General features: G+C 44.6%; 1 protein-coding gene across 1 annotated transcript in view; it reads left to right on the top strand.

The window, feature by feature from the left end:
• The window catches only part of vars2 (valyl-tRNA synthetase 2, mitochondrial), a 64,670-nt gene extending 48,652 nt beyond the window's left edge, over window positions 1-16,018 (top strand). The window contains 10 exon segments of the mRNA XM_060904674.1: window positions 1,015-1,083; window positions 1,193-1,271; window positions 1,463-1,593; window positions 5,756-5,908; window positions 9,670-9,906; window positions 10,287-10,398; window positions 14,312-14,517; window positions 15,457-15,606; window positions 15,768-15,807; window positions 15,810-16,018. Coding sequence (XP_060760657.1) covers window positions 1,015-1,083; window positions 1,193-1,271; window positions 1,463-1,593; window positions 5,756-5,908; window positions 9,670-9,906; window positions 10,287-10,398; window positions 14,312-14,517; window positions 15,457-15,606; window positions 15,768-15,807; window positions 15,810-15,841 — 1,209 coding nt within the window. The 3' untranslated portion in view covers window positions 15,842-16,018.
• The last annotated feature ends 3,174 nt before the right edge of the window (window positions 16,019-19,192 follow it).

The raw sequence follows: 19,192 nt of genomic DNA, 5'->3' as shown, positions 1-19,192 counted from the left end.
AAAATATTCCTTGGTGCTTCATGCTCTTTATTTTCTCAGCTGTGCTTTTCAGCGCACTTTTCATTCACTCAATACAAGAACAAACAAACAAAATGGCACCTCACGAGTTCACACCTACTGCCGAGTGCAAGTTCACTTTAAATTACATCACACTTCGTGTGTGTGTGTGTGTGTGTGTGTGTTAGGAGTCAACTCGGCCATTTCTCTCTCTCTGTTTCACTTGTTTTGGTGTTTCTGTCTGTCTGTCTGTCTCTCTCTCTCTCTGTCTCTCTGTTTCTGTCTCTACATCTGTCTGCCTCTCTCTCTGTGTCTGTCGGTGTCTCTCTCTCTGTGTTTTTGTCTGTCTGTGTGTGTCTCTATGTCGCTGTCTCTGTCTGTCTCTCTGTTTCTGTCTCTACATCTGTCTGCCTCTCTCTCTGTGTCTCTCTCTCTGTCTCTCTCTGTGTTTCTGTCTGTCTGTCTGTCTCTCTCTCTCTGTGTTTCTGTCTGTCTATGTCTCTCAGTCGCTCTCTGTGTTTGTCTCTCTCTCTGTCTGTCTCTCTGTTTTTGTCTGTCTCCATCTGTCTGCCTCTCTCTCGATGTCTCTCTCTCTCCACTGCTCTGTCTCTCTCTTTCTGTCTCTCTCCCCATCTCTCTCTCTCACTCTCTGTCTGTCTCTCTCTTTCTCTCCATCTGTCCTTCTCTCTCTCTCTCTGTCTGTCCTTCTCTCTCTCTCTCTCTGTAATAATTGTGCGTTACCTGCAGGTTTAACCCACCTCCTCTCCGTCCACTGCCACAATAACTGCATAGTCTTATTCATCGCCATAATCATTAAACATTAAAATGTAGCTGTTCCACCATTCAGTCATGTTTATCACTTATCTGGACCTTCATGTATTTTTAATTCACTGTGCCTCGGATAGATCTTATAAAAGGGACGTGAAGTGAAATAAGGAGACAGAAGATGTTCAGGATATACTGAGATAGGGATTTTTTTAAATGGCATTCACATAAAGTATTCCTCTGTGTATTTAGAAACTTCAGGAAAAAGTGATGGAAGGAAACTTGGATGAAAGAGAGCGAGCACTTGCTCTGGAAGCGCAGGTCGGTAAAAGGGACGGCATGTTCCAGTGACTTTGAACACATCCTCTCTCATCACTCGTTATGTCCTGCTGGCTCATTATGTCCTTCTGTCCTCTGTGTGTCTGTGCAGAGAAAAGATTTCCCAAAGGGTATCCCGGAATGTGGCACAGATGCGTTACGGTTTGCTCTCTGCTCGTACAAAGCCCAGGGTAAGTGACCTCCTGGGTCTGTCAGTCAAAGAGAAGGAGGCGTGGCTTGTGGCCAGATATTGTAAGAGTATCTCGTGTGTGTGTGTAAGCTTTGATGGCTTTGTGGAATGTACACTGAATGAGGTGCTAATCCAAGGCTGATGGATGAAGATTTCCAACATTCCTTGTGTCGTCGTGTGTTTCTTTATCAGGAGAGGACATCAGCATGTCTGTATCTCAGGTCCTGAGCTGCAGACACTTCTGTAATAAGATGTGGCAGACGGTCCGCTTCACTCTGGGAGCTCTGCTGGACGCACGAGCTCCTCTGACGACACTTGCAGAGGTACAGAGTAAAGTCCTCCTGTGTTTGGTGTGAACGTAGACAGTTCCGTGTCTCACATGATCGCATCCCAAAGCACACACCTTTCCATACACTGTCAGAAACAGGGGTACAATAGGAGTCCAGTTCGGTACCCCAAGGTACAATCTACACTAATGTACCCCCTAGGGCTTATTATTGGACCTCAAGGTAAATACATGCACCTTTTTAGGGTCAAAAAGGTACATATATGTTCCAAAGGGTACAAATAACTGCCCCAGTGACGAGCCATTGTACCCCTAAAGCAGTGGCGGCTGCTGGTTTTTAAAACAGGGGAAGCCCATTTTACGCATTCATCGTAAAACCTGTAGGCCGGATATCAAAGCATAGAAAGGTGTGCCCCATTAGCATAGTGAACTAGACAACCCTACCTAGTGGCAGAAGGTGTTTTTGCTTGTACATTTCATGTTATAGTCTGGCTTGCCAGGCTAGTGCCTCATATCCTTAATCAAAAATATCAAACATCCAAAAATCACTGGCTATTCAACCAAGAGCCTTGAACATCATACCCTGATATGCAACACAGAGTCTTTAACACAACACCCAGCTGTGCAACACATCCTTGAACATCTTCTGCAACACAGTCTGGAAATCCATAACCAGGTAGGCTATGCAACACACAGAACCTTGAATATTATACCCAGGTATAACCTATAACACCGAGCCCACCATTCTCTTAACATTACTGAACAATATACACACTTCAGATTCATGAACATGAACACTATTTATACACAAATTCTGCCCTCCGCTCCTTTTCCAGAAAATGGTCTGTGACCCTGTCATACCAGCTGGTTGTGCTTTCCAGAGACTTCACCAATTTCTGTTAGCAGCTAGCACTGCAGATCCCAATAAGGCTCAAGCTAGCCTACAACCAGATTGAACTACAAATGAAATAAACGAGTGAATTCACGAATGATCAAACTGATAGAATGGATGAAAGTTAACGGAGCACAACGAGTAATATTTACATTTATTTACAGAGTAATGTACAGAGACATCAATGAGAAGAAACGTTTATATGAAAAGAAAGTCGGACAGCACTTTGGCACACGACTACACGTTCTCGACATCCGCTAGGGACTGACTGATCATGCTTCCGTGTTCCTCGCCGACGCCGAAGTACAGAGCCCGCCCTCCTCATGTCTTTCAAACACCACCTCCAATAATCCTTCATCGGCCCGGCTTCTTGTCCCTCCCACTCTCTCGTTAGTCCCAGAGAAGCCTGGCTTCCCTGGAAGTGACGAGTTTGTCGATTTTAACCAATAACAACTAGCCGAAATTGTCTGTTCAGAGCCGTCTCATAGACCGCAACGGATACCCGGCTGCCAGCCATAGAGCCCGTTGAAATAAGAAAGGTTACAGCCAGTGTTGCCAGATTGGGCGGTTTTAAGTGCATTTTGGTGGGTTTTGAACATATTTTGGCTGGAAAACTTCAGCAGTATCTGGCAACGCTGGTTACAGCCTTGCAGCAAAGGTGATTCTCGTAGCGAACTGCAAGTTCATCAGACATCACTCAAATAAGTTACAGGATAGTTATGAACGTAAATACAATCTTGGGCATATATTATGTTATGCAAGTTATTGTTTTAATGAGAATTCAACGTCGTAGATGCCGCAGTTTGGGGAGAGAATTTTAGGGGAAGCTCGGCTTCCCTTGTTGTCTCTGAGAAATCGCCCCTGCCCTAAAGGTACAATAATGTACTTTATTTTCGGAGAGTGTAGTATAGTAGTGAAAATCTTTTAGACCAGGCGTATTCAATCATTTGTGGAAGTCCAGTTATATAAAATTTTTACCTTCTAAATGTCTGGATCAGCAACTGGCATTAACCATTAATGATTAGTTTGTGATTATAAATAAGACACATCAGTTTGAAGCAGTTATGATGTTGGTTTTTTCCTTTGTTAGTACCAATGGTGAACCGTTACTGTTAGACCTGGGACCAGACTTAGAGGTCAGACAAAACTTAGCCAGACACCAAGGGATTTTGTAAGGGATTAGCGGCAGGCTGCCAGGCCGCTCTGTTGTGTGTAGTTGTCGATGTTGATTTTAAAAGTAAGTAAATTACAGAGGGAAATGAATACTTAAGTCTGCGTGAATAACACTGTAGCGACCGTGCAGCGTGGAAGAAGAGTCTGGAGACAGAAATGTTAGTTTCTCGGTCGTTAGCCTGTGCTACTTGCTTTTGATAGATAGCACTGGCTTGACCGCTTTATTAGCATTCGCTAACACTACTGATGAACGCTACACCGGGTGGAAGGTGACTTCACTGCCGCACTAATAGTGTCAATTTGTGGTTAAGCTAACATTGACTTTCAAGAAGGCTGAGGGTGGTAAATTTTTGTTCCCTCCCACTATAAATTAAAATCTGATTGGTTAAAGGAGAACTGAAGTCATTTTTAAACTTGCTTTATTTCTTAAACGTGTTATTCAATTACGTTTTCAGTTTTAGTAACCTTATATCGTGACTCGTATTGGCAATTAAATATTATACTTCCGATTCGGCCGATTCGGTTTTTAGCCATGTTGAATTTAGTTTGTTTGGTCCGCGGCAGGCGTCGCTTATCCGCGCGATCTTCACGAGACTCGTGCGAGACTTCGAAACGTGAAGTGTCAGCCAGGTGTCAGCGCCGCCATTTTGAAAACTGTTTTCCAAACACAAAAACGAGTTTAAATGACGATTACTGCCTACTTTTTTCAAACTTTCCTGATCGCTATCAAAACAAACAAAACTTCCGGCTTGATTACGTCAGCATTCGAAAGAGTGCGCGCGCGTCTTTTGACAGCGTTGGCAGATGTTGGTGACTTTGATTTCCGCTGTACGTTTTACTTCCGTCCTACGATGTCTCGCACAGGTCTCAACGAATCTCGTTTACGGCCATCGCTTTGACATATGGACTGATCTATTACAGAGCATATTTCAAACACTCAGAACTTGCTATAGCAGCGACAGAATAGCGATAAAAATGCATTCCGATATTTAATAAAATGAGATAAATAGAATTTTGATAAAAGAAAATTTGCCTTCAGTTCTCCTTTAATTCATCGGTCACTTCCTCCATAAACATACACTGCCATGGCCTTCTGTCCCGGCAATGAAGTCCTAACCAATGAGTGAGCAGCTCTAAACTCTTCTCAGCCTCGAGACAACAAACAAAAAAATCTCATTGGGTAACTCGAATGTTTTCAGGACAGTAACCCTTTCATTTCTGAAGCAAATTTGATAGAAAATGAGGCCAAATTAGAATTATAAGAGAATAATTATCGTGAAAGAAATTGAATATAACATTTGAAATGCTGATATGTTTGGACCTTCTCTGAACGCCTAAAAGGCCCGAACGGTTCCCCTTTGGTTAGTACCTCATATTCCCACTTTGGACTAGAGCCACGGGCTCTGAACAAATGACACACTTGAAGCGGAGAATAAACACATCCGTCTCTGTCCGTTCTGTTTTCCGTCAACTTTTTTTTTTTTACAAGCCATGACGTCACTTCATTAATCACACCAAAGCATATAAATTATTATTATTATTATTATTTTAAAAATCTGTGAATCTATGTAAATCCTACAGCTGAAAACTCTTTTTCTTTCTTGATGAGCTTCATCAAGAGAACAGAGAACCTGCTACAGAAACTACGTCGGTTCACATTTAACAAAAACAAAAAGTCGCTGAATTACGGTCATATATTTTTTCCTTCATTGATCAGTTCTGCTGTTTATCAACTGCTTGGTTTGAGGCATTGAAATCCATCTGGAACGCAGCCCGCAGACTTGACCCCTTCACTAAACCACGTTCAGAATCATGACCGATGAAGCCTGTGGTCGAAATATTGACGTGTGTTTAATATTTTCTTGCTTTCCTAAAAATACTTGGAGTAGTACAGTGCAGTGAAGACTATGAAATCTGATCGATATGTTAATATACCGAGATGCAAAAGGATATCCAGTGGTTAAGGTTCTGTGCTCTTGACCGGAAGGTTTTGAGTTCAAATCCCAAGCTGTGATACAACACTGTGCTGAGGTTATAAGTCGCTTTGAATAGAAGCGTCTGCCAAACGAATCGACGTAATTATGAAACTGTGTGTCCGTTATTGATTCTTTCTCCTTGTATCACTCTGTCTCAGACCTTTCCTGCGTCGAGGATAGACAGATGGATCTGCTCGCGACTTTACAGTACAGTGATACAGTGTGATAAAGGCTTTGAGAGCTATGAGCTCCACACAGTCACCTCCGCTCTGCATTCCTTCTGGCTCCACAGCCTCTGTGACGTGTATCTGGTGAGTTGACAGTAGGGAATGAAACTCTGCGTCCTTTACTAATTGTTAATAGTTTACAGACGACTGTAGAGTCATTTAGGTCGTGTATATGAATTTATTATTTCTTTTACTGGATCTCTTCATTAAAACGAGCCAAAATGAATAAATCGTGCACTGAGAGCTGTTTTGAACTTAAAGGTGCTGACTGCAAAGTCATCTGAAATTTTCACTTTTTTTTCGTGCGTAGCGTTTTCCTACGTCTCGCAAGAACAATATCATGCGGACGAGATTTTGATGTCCTGAGGGTCGCTTTTCTCCGTTTTGGAACCAAATATCCTACCTCTTGATGTAAACGGTATGGCCCTAGAGAACGCAAGGAGCTTTAACTCATTAGCATAATTCTGGAGCTGCGTCACACCAAGATGGCGACACGCGGAAAACATCGTGACTCTGCATCGACCTCGGAGAGTTTTGAGTCGCAGGATGTCATTGGTGGTTGACATTTGCGAATAGATCCGTGAAACAAAAAACAAATATATATTTTCTCTGGGGTGGCACGGTGGTGTAGCGGTTAGCGCTGTCGCCTCACAGCAAGAAGGTCCGGGTTCGAGCCCCGTGGCCGGCGAGGGCCTTTCTGTGCGGAGTTTGCATGTTCTCCCCGTGTCCGCATGGGTTTCCTCAGGGTGCTCCGGTTTCCCCCACAGTCCAAAGACATGCAGGTTAGGTTAACTGGTGACTCTAAATTGACCGTAGGTGTGAATGTGAGTGCGAATGGTTGTCTGTGTCTATGTGTCAGCCCTGTGATGACCTGGCGACTTGTCCAGGGTGTACCCCGCCTTTCGCCCGTAGTCAGCTGGGATAGGCTCCAGCTTGCCTGCGACCCTGTAGAACAGGATAAAGCGGCTACAGATAATGAGATGAGATATTTTCTCTGTTACTGCTTTTGTGTTATTGTTTCTTTCTTTGTAAGATCAAAACGTTAGGTGTATAACTCCATACTCGCTACCGTAGAGTCGAGCCCACGCATTCTAAGACTAAGATAGATAAAGCCCGGCGCATACGAGCGATTTTCCGTCTCTTGGTCGTGCAACTTTTTGTCGTAAACGAAAAATTGCTTCGTGTGTGGATATTTTTTATTGCTTATGGTGATTTTTTTTTTTTATTGCTTGCGACAGATTGCAGGTATCAAACATGCTTGATATTCTACGGAAAAAAAAAATCGCCAGTCGCTGACTTGTTGCAGAGATATCGCCGCGTGTGCATGTCTTTGCGATAACGAAGCGAGCACTTCCAAAGGCTAAGCCGATCTCCGCCTGCGAAGTAGTCACGTGATTTCCACATAACTTGCGTCAACCTCCCGAAATCACCCACTGGTCAAAGGTAACGCGCAAATGCAGCTACCTGAGAGGAGAAACTTGCGTCCAGAAATCGGAATACATTTGCGACGAGAAGTCGCCCGTGTGCACCGGGTTTAAGCGCTACGGTAGCTAGAATGATTTAGTTATCTGTCTAGAAAAATGACGTCATCTAACCTTGCTCTATCTTGCAGTTGCACTCACGAGGCAGACTTTCCTTTTCTTTTCTGCTGGCTTTTAGCTGGCGGGAGAGCGGAGTCTGTCACGTCCGCCCACGCCGACTTGTTTTGGTCATGTGATATTGTTGCTCACTTGCTTCGCCGATCTCCGGAATCGTAAAACGCGGGACGCTTTTTATCTCGGGAAAACATTTACACACAGGATACACACACCGTGTGGAGCAGCGAAACATCTCGAAACTCCAACAGTAATAGACATAGAACATTTTACCCAGAATTCAACTTTGCAGTCAGAACCTTTAAACATGTTGATCTGTCTCTGGCTAGATCGTAACATCTTGGCAGAGGCAACCAGGTTTTGGCCGAAAATATCCCGGCACTTCCATAAGAACCTCTTGTTTACCAGCACCTAAATTTAGTCCTCTTGAATCTTACCCTAGGCTGACACTTGCACGACTTTTGGCCACGATTTTGTCGTGGCAAGTCGTGCCATTTTGGGGCACGAACTGGGAGGCTCCCGCACTGTTCAAGACTAGTTCACGCATAGTTCACGACGAGTTCACGAATGCGTGCCCGTCCACATTCACGAACTGGCACGACGAGTTCACGCATAGTTTGCGCATAGTTTACGCACTTCCCGCATTGGCACGACGAGTTTGCGCAATTCGGACGGTGTCGTGCCGACTTGGGCACGCCTGTGTCATGCACAACCTCATCCTCATCAGATACCCACACGCAATTTCAGAAGTGGACCGCGAAGATCCGGACACACATGATCTGATCCCTGGTGGATGGAGGACTGACCGACACCTGCAGGGGCTGCTGCCTCTAACCGGCCATCATACCCAGAAGGATGCAAAGGATCAGCGAGACTACCTGTCACATTACTACATGTCCCCTGCTGGTGCTGTCCCTTGGCAAGAAAGAATGGTAGTAGCTTCATGAGCTGCATCCACAGTTGTTCCATTTTTGAAATAAAAGAAACGAAACTCCCCCCCCCAAAAAAAAAAGTCATGAAGGAATAGAAAATAAAAGACATTAAAGAAAAAAGCAAGAAAAAAAAATTGCGAATGGCGAGAAGTGTCCGGGAAGCCCTATATATACCCCCGCACCGACGCGAGCGCCACTGTCACGCAGTAGTCGTGAACTGCTCGTGAACTCGTCGTGAACTGCTCGTGCCATGCGCAAACTGTTCGTGAAGTGCGTAAACTAGTCGTGAACTGCTCGTGCCATCAATGCGTGACCGTGTCAGTGGGAAGGCACGGCCACGCTGCGACGCGCACCAATTCATGAACATGTCGTGAACTACTCGTGAACTCGACGTGAGCTGTTCGTGAACTATTCGTGGCAGTTCGTGACAGTCGTGGCATGGCGCGCACTTCCACGCACTGGCACGCATCGTCCCGACGAGTTCACGACGAGATCACGAACGGTTTGCGCATAGTTCACGACCCACCGTCTTACCTCCGTTTATCCCACCGTCTTACCTCCGTTTATCCCACCGTCTTACCGCCGTTTATCCCACCGTCTTTCCGAAGTTTATCCCACCGTCTTACCACCATTTATCCCACCATCTTACCTCCGTTTATCCCACCGTCTTACCGCCGTTTATCCCACCGTCTTACCGCCATTTATCCCACCGTCTTTCCGAAGTTTATCCCACCGTCTTACCACCATTTATCCCACCATCTTACCGCCGTTTATCCCACCGTCTTACCACCGTTTATCCCACCGTTTTTCCCACTGTCTTACCGCCGTTTATCCCACCGTCTTACCGCCGTTTATCCCACTGTCTTACCGCCGTTTATCCCACCGTCTTACCGCCATTTATCCCACCGTCTTTCCGAAGTTTATCCCACTGTCTTACCACCATTTATCCCACCATCTTACCGCCGTTTATCCCACCAGTTGTCGTGACCAAAATTTTGAACATTTCAAAATTCTCGTCCCGACATGGCACGCAGTCACGACGGGTTTACGCACACTTCACGCCAGTTTACGACTAGTTTGCGCACTGGCACGACTCGAGTCGTGCCAATGCGTGCCACGGAATCGTGCAAATGTCAGCCTAGCCTTACAGTCAATAATGCACATCTTTGTCATATTACTGAAAAAATGACTTTTTCAAAAATATACTTTGTCAACATTGCTATCAAGGATCAAACAAGGCTCCTATTCAGTGTTTTGCGTATACATCATCCTTTCTTGATTTTTTTTTTCCTATCGGTTTCTTTCCTCCTTTCCCAAGGAATGCATTAAGCCGGTTTTGAAACGGGACGTAAACGAAAACGAAGTGCGAGATGAAGAGAAGCAGATTGCCTCTGCTGTGCTCTACCACTGCGTGTCCATTTCTCTCCGCCTCCTTTCCCCTTTCATGCCTTTTCTCACGGAGGAGCTCTGGCAGAGACTGCAGCCCTATAGCCCAGACCCCTCTCCAGCTTCCTCCAGTGTGTGTGTGCAGCCATATCCAACAGCCTCTCAGCTGGTGAGCCAATGACAGCCACAGGATAAACGAATAAATATTACAATGTGTCTTTCATTAAACTGGCGAATTGCTGTGGTATAAGATGAATTAAACTATTTAGGGCATGCTGTTATTGGGATATAAACAACCTCTGGGTGGTACCAGCTCTTAGCTTTGCATCGAGTTGCATCACACCACTCTGCTGTTCATTATTTTCCCATAACAGCACGCCTCACCATGTTTTATTCCTTACTTAAAGGTAAACTCTGGGATTTTTTAACCAGGGCACTATTTTCCCACCCGAGAGTTTTCCTTTAACACAGGTTACAGTTTTCCTGACTGCGTGTTAGTCCCCAGTTTCCTGATTCCACTCTAATTGTTGTTTCACATGATTTCCGCAGGGCCATTGGTACTTTCCTGAAGAGGAAACAGATTTTCCGATGGTGCAGGAAGTGGTCAGGGTGGCCAGATCACTCAGAGCCCAGTGTCACATCACGAAGGAAAAACCTGACAGTGAGTTTTATGACTGTTTTTCCTGTTTCTTTCTTTGCACAGTATATCCATAGTGTCAGCATTTTTTGATAGTGTAGTGGAGCACTGAACAGTGGCAAATCATTGGAATAAACTGAGGTAAGCTCCTGATATAAATTGTGGTAAACCACCGGGGTAAACATAGACAAATAGTGTTAAACTACTGGTATAAATGGTCACACATTACTGGTATAAACAGCAGTAAGATGGTGGGATGAACAGCGGTTAAGACGGTGGAATAAATGGTGGTTTAGATGGTGGGATGAATAGCGGTTAAGATGGTGGAATAAACAGTGGTTAGACGGGATAAACGGTGGTAAGATGGTGGAATAAATGGCAGTAAAACGGTGGAATAAACAGCGGTTAAGACGGTGGAATAAACAGAGGTAAGACGGGATAAACAGCAATAAGACGGTGGGATAAATGGTGGTAAGACAGTGGGATAAACGGTGGTAAGATGGTGGGATAAACGGCGTTAAGACGGCGGAATAAAGGGCGGTAAGACAGCAGGATAAACGGCAGTAAGACGGTGGAATAAACGGCGGTTAGACGGGATAAACGGTGGTAAGACGGTGGAATAAATGGCAGTAAAATGGTGGAATTAACAGCGGTTAAGACAGTGGAATAAACAGAGGTAAGACAGGATAAACAGCAATAAGACAGTGGGATAGACGGTGGGATAAATGGCGGTAAGACAGTGGGATAGACGGTGGGATAAACGGTGGTAAGATGGTGGGATAAATGGCATTAAGACGGTGGAATTAAGGGCGGTAAGACAGCAGGATAAACGGCAGTAAGACGGTGGAATAAACGGCGGTTAGACGGGATAAACGGTGGTAAGACGGTGGGATAAACGGCGGTTAAGACAGTGGAATACACAGAAGTAAGACAGGATAAATGGCGGTAAGACAGTGGGATAGACAGCGGGATAAACGGCAGTAAGACAGTGGAATAAACGGCGGTTAAGACGGTGGAATAAACGGCAGTTAAGACGGTGGAATAAACGGCAGTAAGACGGGATAAATGGCAATAAGACAGTGGGATAGATGGTGGGATAAATGGCAGTAAGATGGTGGGATAAACGGTGGTAAGACGGTGGGATAAACGGCGGTAAGATGGTGGGATAAACGGCGGTAAGACGGGATAAATGGAGGTAAGACAGTGGGATAGACGGCGGGATAGACGGCGGGATAAACGGCAGTAAGACAGTGGAATAAACGGCGGTTAAGACGGTGGAATAAACGGCAGTTAAGACGGTGGAATAAACGGCAGTAAGACGGGATAAATGGCAATAAGACAGTGGGATAGATGGTGGGATAAATGGCAGTAAGATGGTGGGATAAACGGTGGTAAGACGGTGGGATAAACGGCGGTAAGATGGTGGGATAAACGGCGGTAAGACGGGATAAATGGCGATAAGACAGTGGGATAGACGGTGCGATAAATGGCAGTAAGATGGTGGGATAAACGGCGGTAAGACGGGATAAATGGCGATAAGACACTGGGATAGACGGTGGGATAAATGGCAGTAAGATGGTGGGAAAAACGGTGGGATAAACGGCGGTAAGACGGTGGGATAAACGGCGGTTAAGACAGTGGAATACACAGAAGTAAGACGGGATAAATGGCGATAAGACGGTGGGATAAACGGCAGTAAGACAGTGGGAAAAACGGTGGGATAAACGGTGGTAAGATGGTGGGATAAACGGCGGTAAGACGGTGGGATAAACGGCGGTAAGACGGTGGGATAAACGGCAGTAAGACAGTGGGAAAAACGGTGGGATAAACGGTGGTAAGACGGTGGGATAAACGGCAGTAAGACAGTGGGAAAAACGGTGGGATAAACGGTGGTAAGACGGTGGGATAAACGGCGGTAAGACGTTGGGATAAACGGCGGTAAGACAGTGGGATAAACGGCGGTAAGACGGTGGGATAAACGGCAGTAAGACAGTGGGAAAAACGGTGGGATAAACGGTGGTAAGACGTTGGGATAAACGGCGGTAAGACATTGGGATAAACGGCGGTAAGACGGTGGGATAAATGGCGGTAAGACGGTGGAATAAATGGTGGTTTAAATGGTGGGATGAATAGCGGTTAAGATGGTGGAATAAACAGTGGTTAGACGGGATAAACGGTGGTAAGACGGTGGAATAAATGGCAGTAAAACGGTGGAATAAACAGCGGTTAAGACGGTGGAATAAACAGAGGTAAGACGGGATAAACAGCAATAAGACGGTGGGATAAACGGTGGTAAGATGGTGGGATAAACGGCGTTAAGACGGCGGAATAAAGGGCGGTAAGACAGCAGGATAAACGGCAGTAAGACGGTGGAATAAACGGCGGTTAGACGGGATAAACGGTGGTAAGACGGTGGAATAAATGGCAGTAAAACGGTGGAATAAACAGCGGCTAAGACGGTGGAATAAACAGAGGTAAGACAGGATAAACAGCAATAAGACAGTGGGATAGACGGTGGGATAAATGGCGGTAAGACAGTGGGATAGACGGTGGGATAAACGGTGGTAAGATGGTGGGATAAATGGCATTAAGACGGTGGAATTAAGGGCGGTAAGACAGCAGGATAAACGGCAGTAAGACGGTGGAATAAACGGCGGTTAGACGGGATAAACGGTGGTAAGACGGTGGGATAAACGGCGGTTAAGACAGTGGAATACACAGAAGTAAGACAGGATAAATGGCGGTAAGACAGTGGGATAGACAGCGGGATAAACGGCAGTAAGACAGTGGAATAAACGGCGGTTAAGACGGTGGAATAAACGGCAGTTAAGACGGTGGAATAAACGGCAGTAAGACGGGATAAATGGCAATAAGACAGTGGGATAGATGGTGGGATAAATGGCAGTAAGATGGTGGGATAAACGGTGGTAAGACGGTGGGATAAACGGCGGTAAGATGGTGGGATAAATGGCAGTAAGACGGGATAAATGGCGATAAGACAGTGGGATAGACGGTGCGATAAATGGCAGTAAGATGGTGGGATAAACGGCGGTAAGACGGGATAAATGCCGATAAGACAGTGGGATAGACGGTGGGATAAATGGCAGTAAGATGGTGGGATAAACGGTGGTAAGACGGGATAAATGCCGATAAGACAGTGGGATAGACGGTGGGATAAATGGCAGTAAGATGGTGGGATAAACGGCAGTAAGACGGGATAAATGGCGATAAGACACTGGGATAGACGGTGGGATAAATGGCAGTAAGATGGTGGGAAAAACGGTGGGATAAACGGCGGTAAGACGGTGGGATAAACGGCGGTTAAGACAGTGGAATACACAGAAGTAAGACGGGATAAATGGCGATAAGACGGTGGGATAAACGGCAGTAAGACAGTGGGAAAAACGGTGGGATAAACGGCAGTAAGACGTTGGGATAAACGGCGGTAAGACGTTGGGATAAACGGCGGTAAGACGGGATAAATGGCAATAAGACAGTGGGAAAAACGGTGGGATAAACGGCAGTAAGACGTTGGGATAAACGGCGGTAAGACGTTGGGATAAACGGCGGTAAGACGTTGGGATAAACGGCGGTAAGACGTTGGGATAAACGGCGGTAAGACGGTGGGATAAACGGCGGTAAGACGGTGGGATAAATGGCGGTAAGACGGTGGGATAAACGTCAGTAAGACGGTGGGATCAACGTTGGCAAGCTCTTGGTATAAACGCTGGTATGCCATTGGTGTAAATGGATGTAAACCACTGCAATAAACAGTGGTAACCGTTTGGGATCAGTACTGGTAAACCACTGAATTTCTTTTTTAAACCCATGGTTAATTTCTGTAAGGATTAATGCACTGATGTCCCTATGCAAGGCTGCTTTCAGACAATTAAAGTGCTGTAAAAGTAACATATAGTTTTATTTTGGCCTTCTGTAGTGTTGGCAGTGTGCACAGCAGACCAAGCACAAACACTTCACAGCTTCAGACGTGCTATCTGCATCCTGGGCCGGATCTCTAACCTTCATCTGCACTGCCCTCAGGAGGGCACCAGCTCCCTCCCCTTCTCCACTGCACCACCTCCAGACATGGAGAGTGCCATCGGGGTGACTGACCATTCAGTCCAGTTACACCTCGATGTACAGGTGATGGAGAAATACACCACTGCAGAAGTCTTAGACACGTGTAAAGAAATGCTGTAGACCAAAAATGGCTTAAAAATAATGAAACGATTCAACATTACAGTATTTTTTAAGCACTAAGCCATAATAAATGAAACAAAGTCGATATTTGATGTGAGACGACCCTTTGCTTTAAAAAAATAAATAAACAGTAGTAGTCTCAGTGATTGCAATGAGTGCAGTTTTATGCGGAAATGAGCTGTGGGTTTTACTGAGAATCTTACAGAACCAGCCACAGTTCTTCTGGACTAAATTATGAATGTTTGGACTCTAAAACTTGATAATGTTGAAGTTATAAAATAGAAATCTATAACAAAGTTGGGCGGCACGGTGATGTAGTGGTTAGCGCTGTCGCCTCACAGCAAGAAGGTCCGGGTTCGAGCCCCGTGGTCAGCGAGGGCCTTTCTGTGCGGAGTTTGCATGTTCTCCCCGTGTCCGCGTGGGTTTCCTCCGGGTGCTCCGGTTTCCCCCACAGTCCAAAGACATGCAGGTTAGGTTAACTGGTGACTCTAAATTGAGCGTAGGTGTGAATGTGAGTGTGAATGGTTGTCTGTGTCTATGTGTCAGCCCTGTGATGACCTGGCGACTTGTCCAGGGTGTACCCCGCCTTTCGCCCGTAGTCAGCTGGGATAGGCTCCAGCTTGCCTGCGACCCTGTAGAACAGGATAAAGCGGCTAGAGATAATGAGATGAGATAAAGTTTGTATAAAAAAAACAATAGGGTGCCGAAGACTTTTACACAGTACTGTGTGTGTGTGTGTGTGTGTGTGTGGGTACTCTATATATAGTATACCGAGATGCTGTGTATGAATTATATGCCTGTAATTATCTGGTCTATATTTAAACATTTACAGCAGTACCACAGTTGGTCTTTGCCAATATATTCTCTCTGTTTCATTCTTAGAGTTGCAGGAATAGTAACAAACAGATGATCCTACTTTCTCAGCGTAGAGAAAAACTTCTCTTTCAACTTGAGCAATTCCTGTCTCGGACGAGAGTACCAAACTACACAGAGAAGGTTCCTGATCACGTTCGGCAGGAAACCGGGAATAAGGTGACCTTTTACTGTGCTGTATAACTTCAGCCTTGTGTAGCGAACCGAAAATGATTGAAACTGCATGTTTGTTTTCTAACTGTGTGCTAAAAGCAGTATCTTTTTAAAGCAGTTCATCCGTGCTAAAATGTAACTCAGTTCTTTTCTCTTCAAATCTACAGATCACAGCACTGGAGCAGGAAATAAAGAGCATTGAGAAACAACTTTGGAGCCGGTCAAAAAAGACTCCAGATAGTTAACTCCAACCACAACTTGATAAAGAAGCCAATTAATAGAGAATAAAAATGAAATTACATGCAGTGCTTAAGCAGGAAATGCTAAAACTCTTGACGGGGCCAAGGTGAAATATAAAGAAATGTTGTTGTACGAAGTATTTCCATGCATCATAAATGTTTAAATAAATTATACGTCATGGACACAATATCTAGCATTTTTTCATTTACATTTTATATTTAATTTCTAGTTTCCAGTTTAATTTTTTTTTATTCGTAATTGTTTCTCGTTTAGTTTAACTGTTTCCGATTAAATTAAACAATTTATGTTTCAACTGAATAGAACCCAGTATGCATTGCTGATGAAATTATACTTTCGCCATTTTATCAGTGCGGTGAGAGAGCACAGATTTTTGAAGGAAAAAAAAAAAGTTGCAACAAGATCATCATGAAATTTTTTATTTATACAACCCCAAACCAGAAAACGTTTGGACGGTATGCTGAAGTTGAAATTGAAATTAAAACTGTAAACAATGATTTGTAATTAATCTTTGACCTGTATTGCACTCAAAACAATACAACAGCACATTATTTGATGTTTTACCTCATTAATTTTATTGTTTTTTAAAAAATAAAAACATTTCCATTTTGATTCTTGCAACACATTTAAAAAAAAAAGTCAGGACAGTAAAGCATTTACCACTTTTATAATGTTCCAATTCCTTCTCACAACACTTAAAAGATGTTTAGAGACTGAAGACGCCAATTGATGAAGTGTTTCAGGTGTTATTTTGTCCCATTCTTCCTACAGTCTTAAAGTGCATATCGCGGATAAATTCAGGAGCAAGATCGATGTAATTCTCCTATTTTATATTAAACTTTGGTCAAATATCTCATCTCATTATCTGTAGCCGCTTTATCCTGTTCTACAGGGTTGCAGGCAAGCTGGAGCCTATCCCAGCTGACTACGGGCGAAAGGCGGGGTACACCCTGGACAAGTCGCCAGGTCATCACAGGGCTGACACATAGACACAGACAACCATTCACACTCACATTCACACCTACGGTCAATTTAGAGTCACCAGTTAACCTAACCTGCATGTCTTTGGACTGTGGGGGAAACCGGAGCACCCGGAGGAAACCCACGCGGACACGGGGAGAACATGCAAACTCTGCACAGAAAGGCCCTCGCCGGCCACGGGGCTCGAACCCGGACCTTCTTGCTGTGAGGCGACAGCGCTAACCACTACACCACCGTGCCACCCGCTTGGTCAAATATCTATCACATTTTGCATTTTGTGCAATTTTTTTTACCTTGCGCAATACCAGAAAAATTCAGTTGAAATCAAGCCATTTGAGGCAAATTGGTCCGCCTCCGAAAAAACTTGGCATTTGGATTTCCCGGCAAACATTGATTTTCGTGACGTCGCATGTGGGACGCCTCCCTCTGAATCCTACATCAGCGCTGGTTTGTTCATGAGAAAACGACCTGGTGGTTTTCTGCAAATTTCTTCAACGTTATCGCGTAATTATTAAAATGGTTAACAGATGTATCGTAGGAGGGTGTAGCAACACCAATCTTGATGGGATTAGTCCTCATCGTTTTCCAAAAGACCGGACAATGAGAGAGAAATGGGAGCGCTTGGTCTACACAGGCTGTGCACTGAAACCGTGCAAAGCTCGCGCAGCCTGCTGGCGCTTCCGCAGGTGATGTCACGAATCTGGCTCCAGACTCCCTTGGGATTTTTCCAGACGCGTTTTATTTTATTTTTTTCTGCTGTAGACAGATGGCCTTGTGCAAAATTACCCTTCTGGATGAGCGTGTAAAGGGACATACTTTCATATAAACAAAAACAAAATTGGTCCAGAATATGCACTTTAAGACGTGCAATAGTACGGGGTCGTCGGTGTCATATTTTTTGTTTCAACATTGGCCCCACATTCTCTATTGGGGACAGAAGGGACACACCCTCTTCTTCCACAGCCCTGCGCTTTGTAATGTGTTCAGAATGTGGTTTTGCATTGTTTTGTTGAAATCTCCCTGGAAAAGGTGTCGTCTTGAAGGCGGCGCATGTTACACCACAATCTCGGTGTACTTGTCTGCATTAATGCTCCATCACAGAAGTGTAAGTTACCTTTGCCAAGGGCACCGACACAAACCCATACCATGACACACCCTGGATTTTGGACTTTTTGCTGGTAACAGCCTGGATGATCCTTTTTCTTTGGTCCAGAGCGCACAGTGTCCATTTCTTTAAAAAGAAAAAAAAAAAGACCTGGCATATTGATTCATCTGACCACAGTACACATTTCCACTGTGTGATGGTCCGTCCCAGATGCCTCCAAGTCCAGAGAAATCGACGGCGCTTCTGGACACAGTTATGGTACCACCAGGCTTTCTTTTTGTACAGTAAAGCTTTAACTGGCTGTGATGACCTGGCGACTTGTCCAGGGTGTACCCCGCCTTTCGCCCATAGTCAGCTGGGATAGGCTCCAGCTTGCCTGCGACCCTGTAGAACAGGATAAAGCTGCTAGAGATAATGAGATGAGATTAGTTTTAACTGGTATTTGTTGATGTAACTCTGTATTGTAATACTTGATAAAATTTTGCCAAAGTAATCCCGAGCCCATGTGGTTCTATCAGCTATAGATGAATGACGGTTCTGGATGCAGTGCCGTCTGAGGGATTGGAGATCATGAGTGTTCAGCTTAGGCTTGAGCCCTTGCCCTTTACACACCGAAATCCCTCCAGATTCCTTGAATTGTTGAATGATATTATGCACCATAAAGGGTGAAATACCCAAATCCCTTTGTATCTCTTTAAAGGACATGGGACATGGATTTTTACCTGGGCATAATTATGTATAAAGGACATAAGAAATGCCATCTAAATCACTGCAGGGCGTCAAAAATGTGAAAATCATCACATTATTCAACTTAATACTTATACATCAGCGTAAAACAATGATTCGTTAATTAGCTAGGTGGTCACGTGACCCGTGACGTCACAAAAACTTTCCAAGGAGCCAGCGCTTGGGAATCTAATGTAAACAGGTTACCGAAATGGACACCATCGACAGTGATATTCCCGATGTTTCACAGAGATGTGAAGTTAGACCCTATCAATTCGAACCGATAGCTGGAAATTCACATGAACATGGATCTTGTCTTTACTCTGACGGGTCAGATGATTCTGAGAGTGAGAGTTCATTCAATCCCCATGAAACTGAAAGCGGTCGGCTCGATAACACATCCTGGTAAGTTAAAAACAATTCTGCTCAAAGGCTAATGATCTGTTGAAAGAAGTATTATTTTTGTATCATACATTGAAAGTTCATCATAGATCTAGCTAAAGTCCGTTGCAAGCTAGTTTT

Source organism: Neoarius graeffei, chromosome 22 (assembly GCF_027579695.1).
Source record: "Neoarius graeffei isolate fNeoGra1 chromosome 22, fNeoGra1.pri, whole genome shotgun sequence".
In the NCBI taxonomy this organism is placed as follows: Eukaryota; Metazoa; Chordata; class Actinopteri; order Siluriformes; family Ariidae; genus Neoarius; species Neoarius graeffei.
The sequence above is the reverse complement of the archived record's forward strand: the minus strand, read 5'-3'. Positions and strand labels throughout refer to the sequence as shown.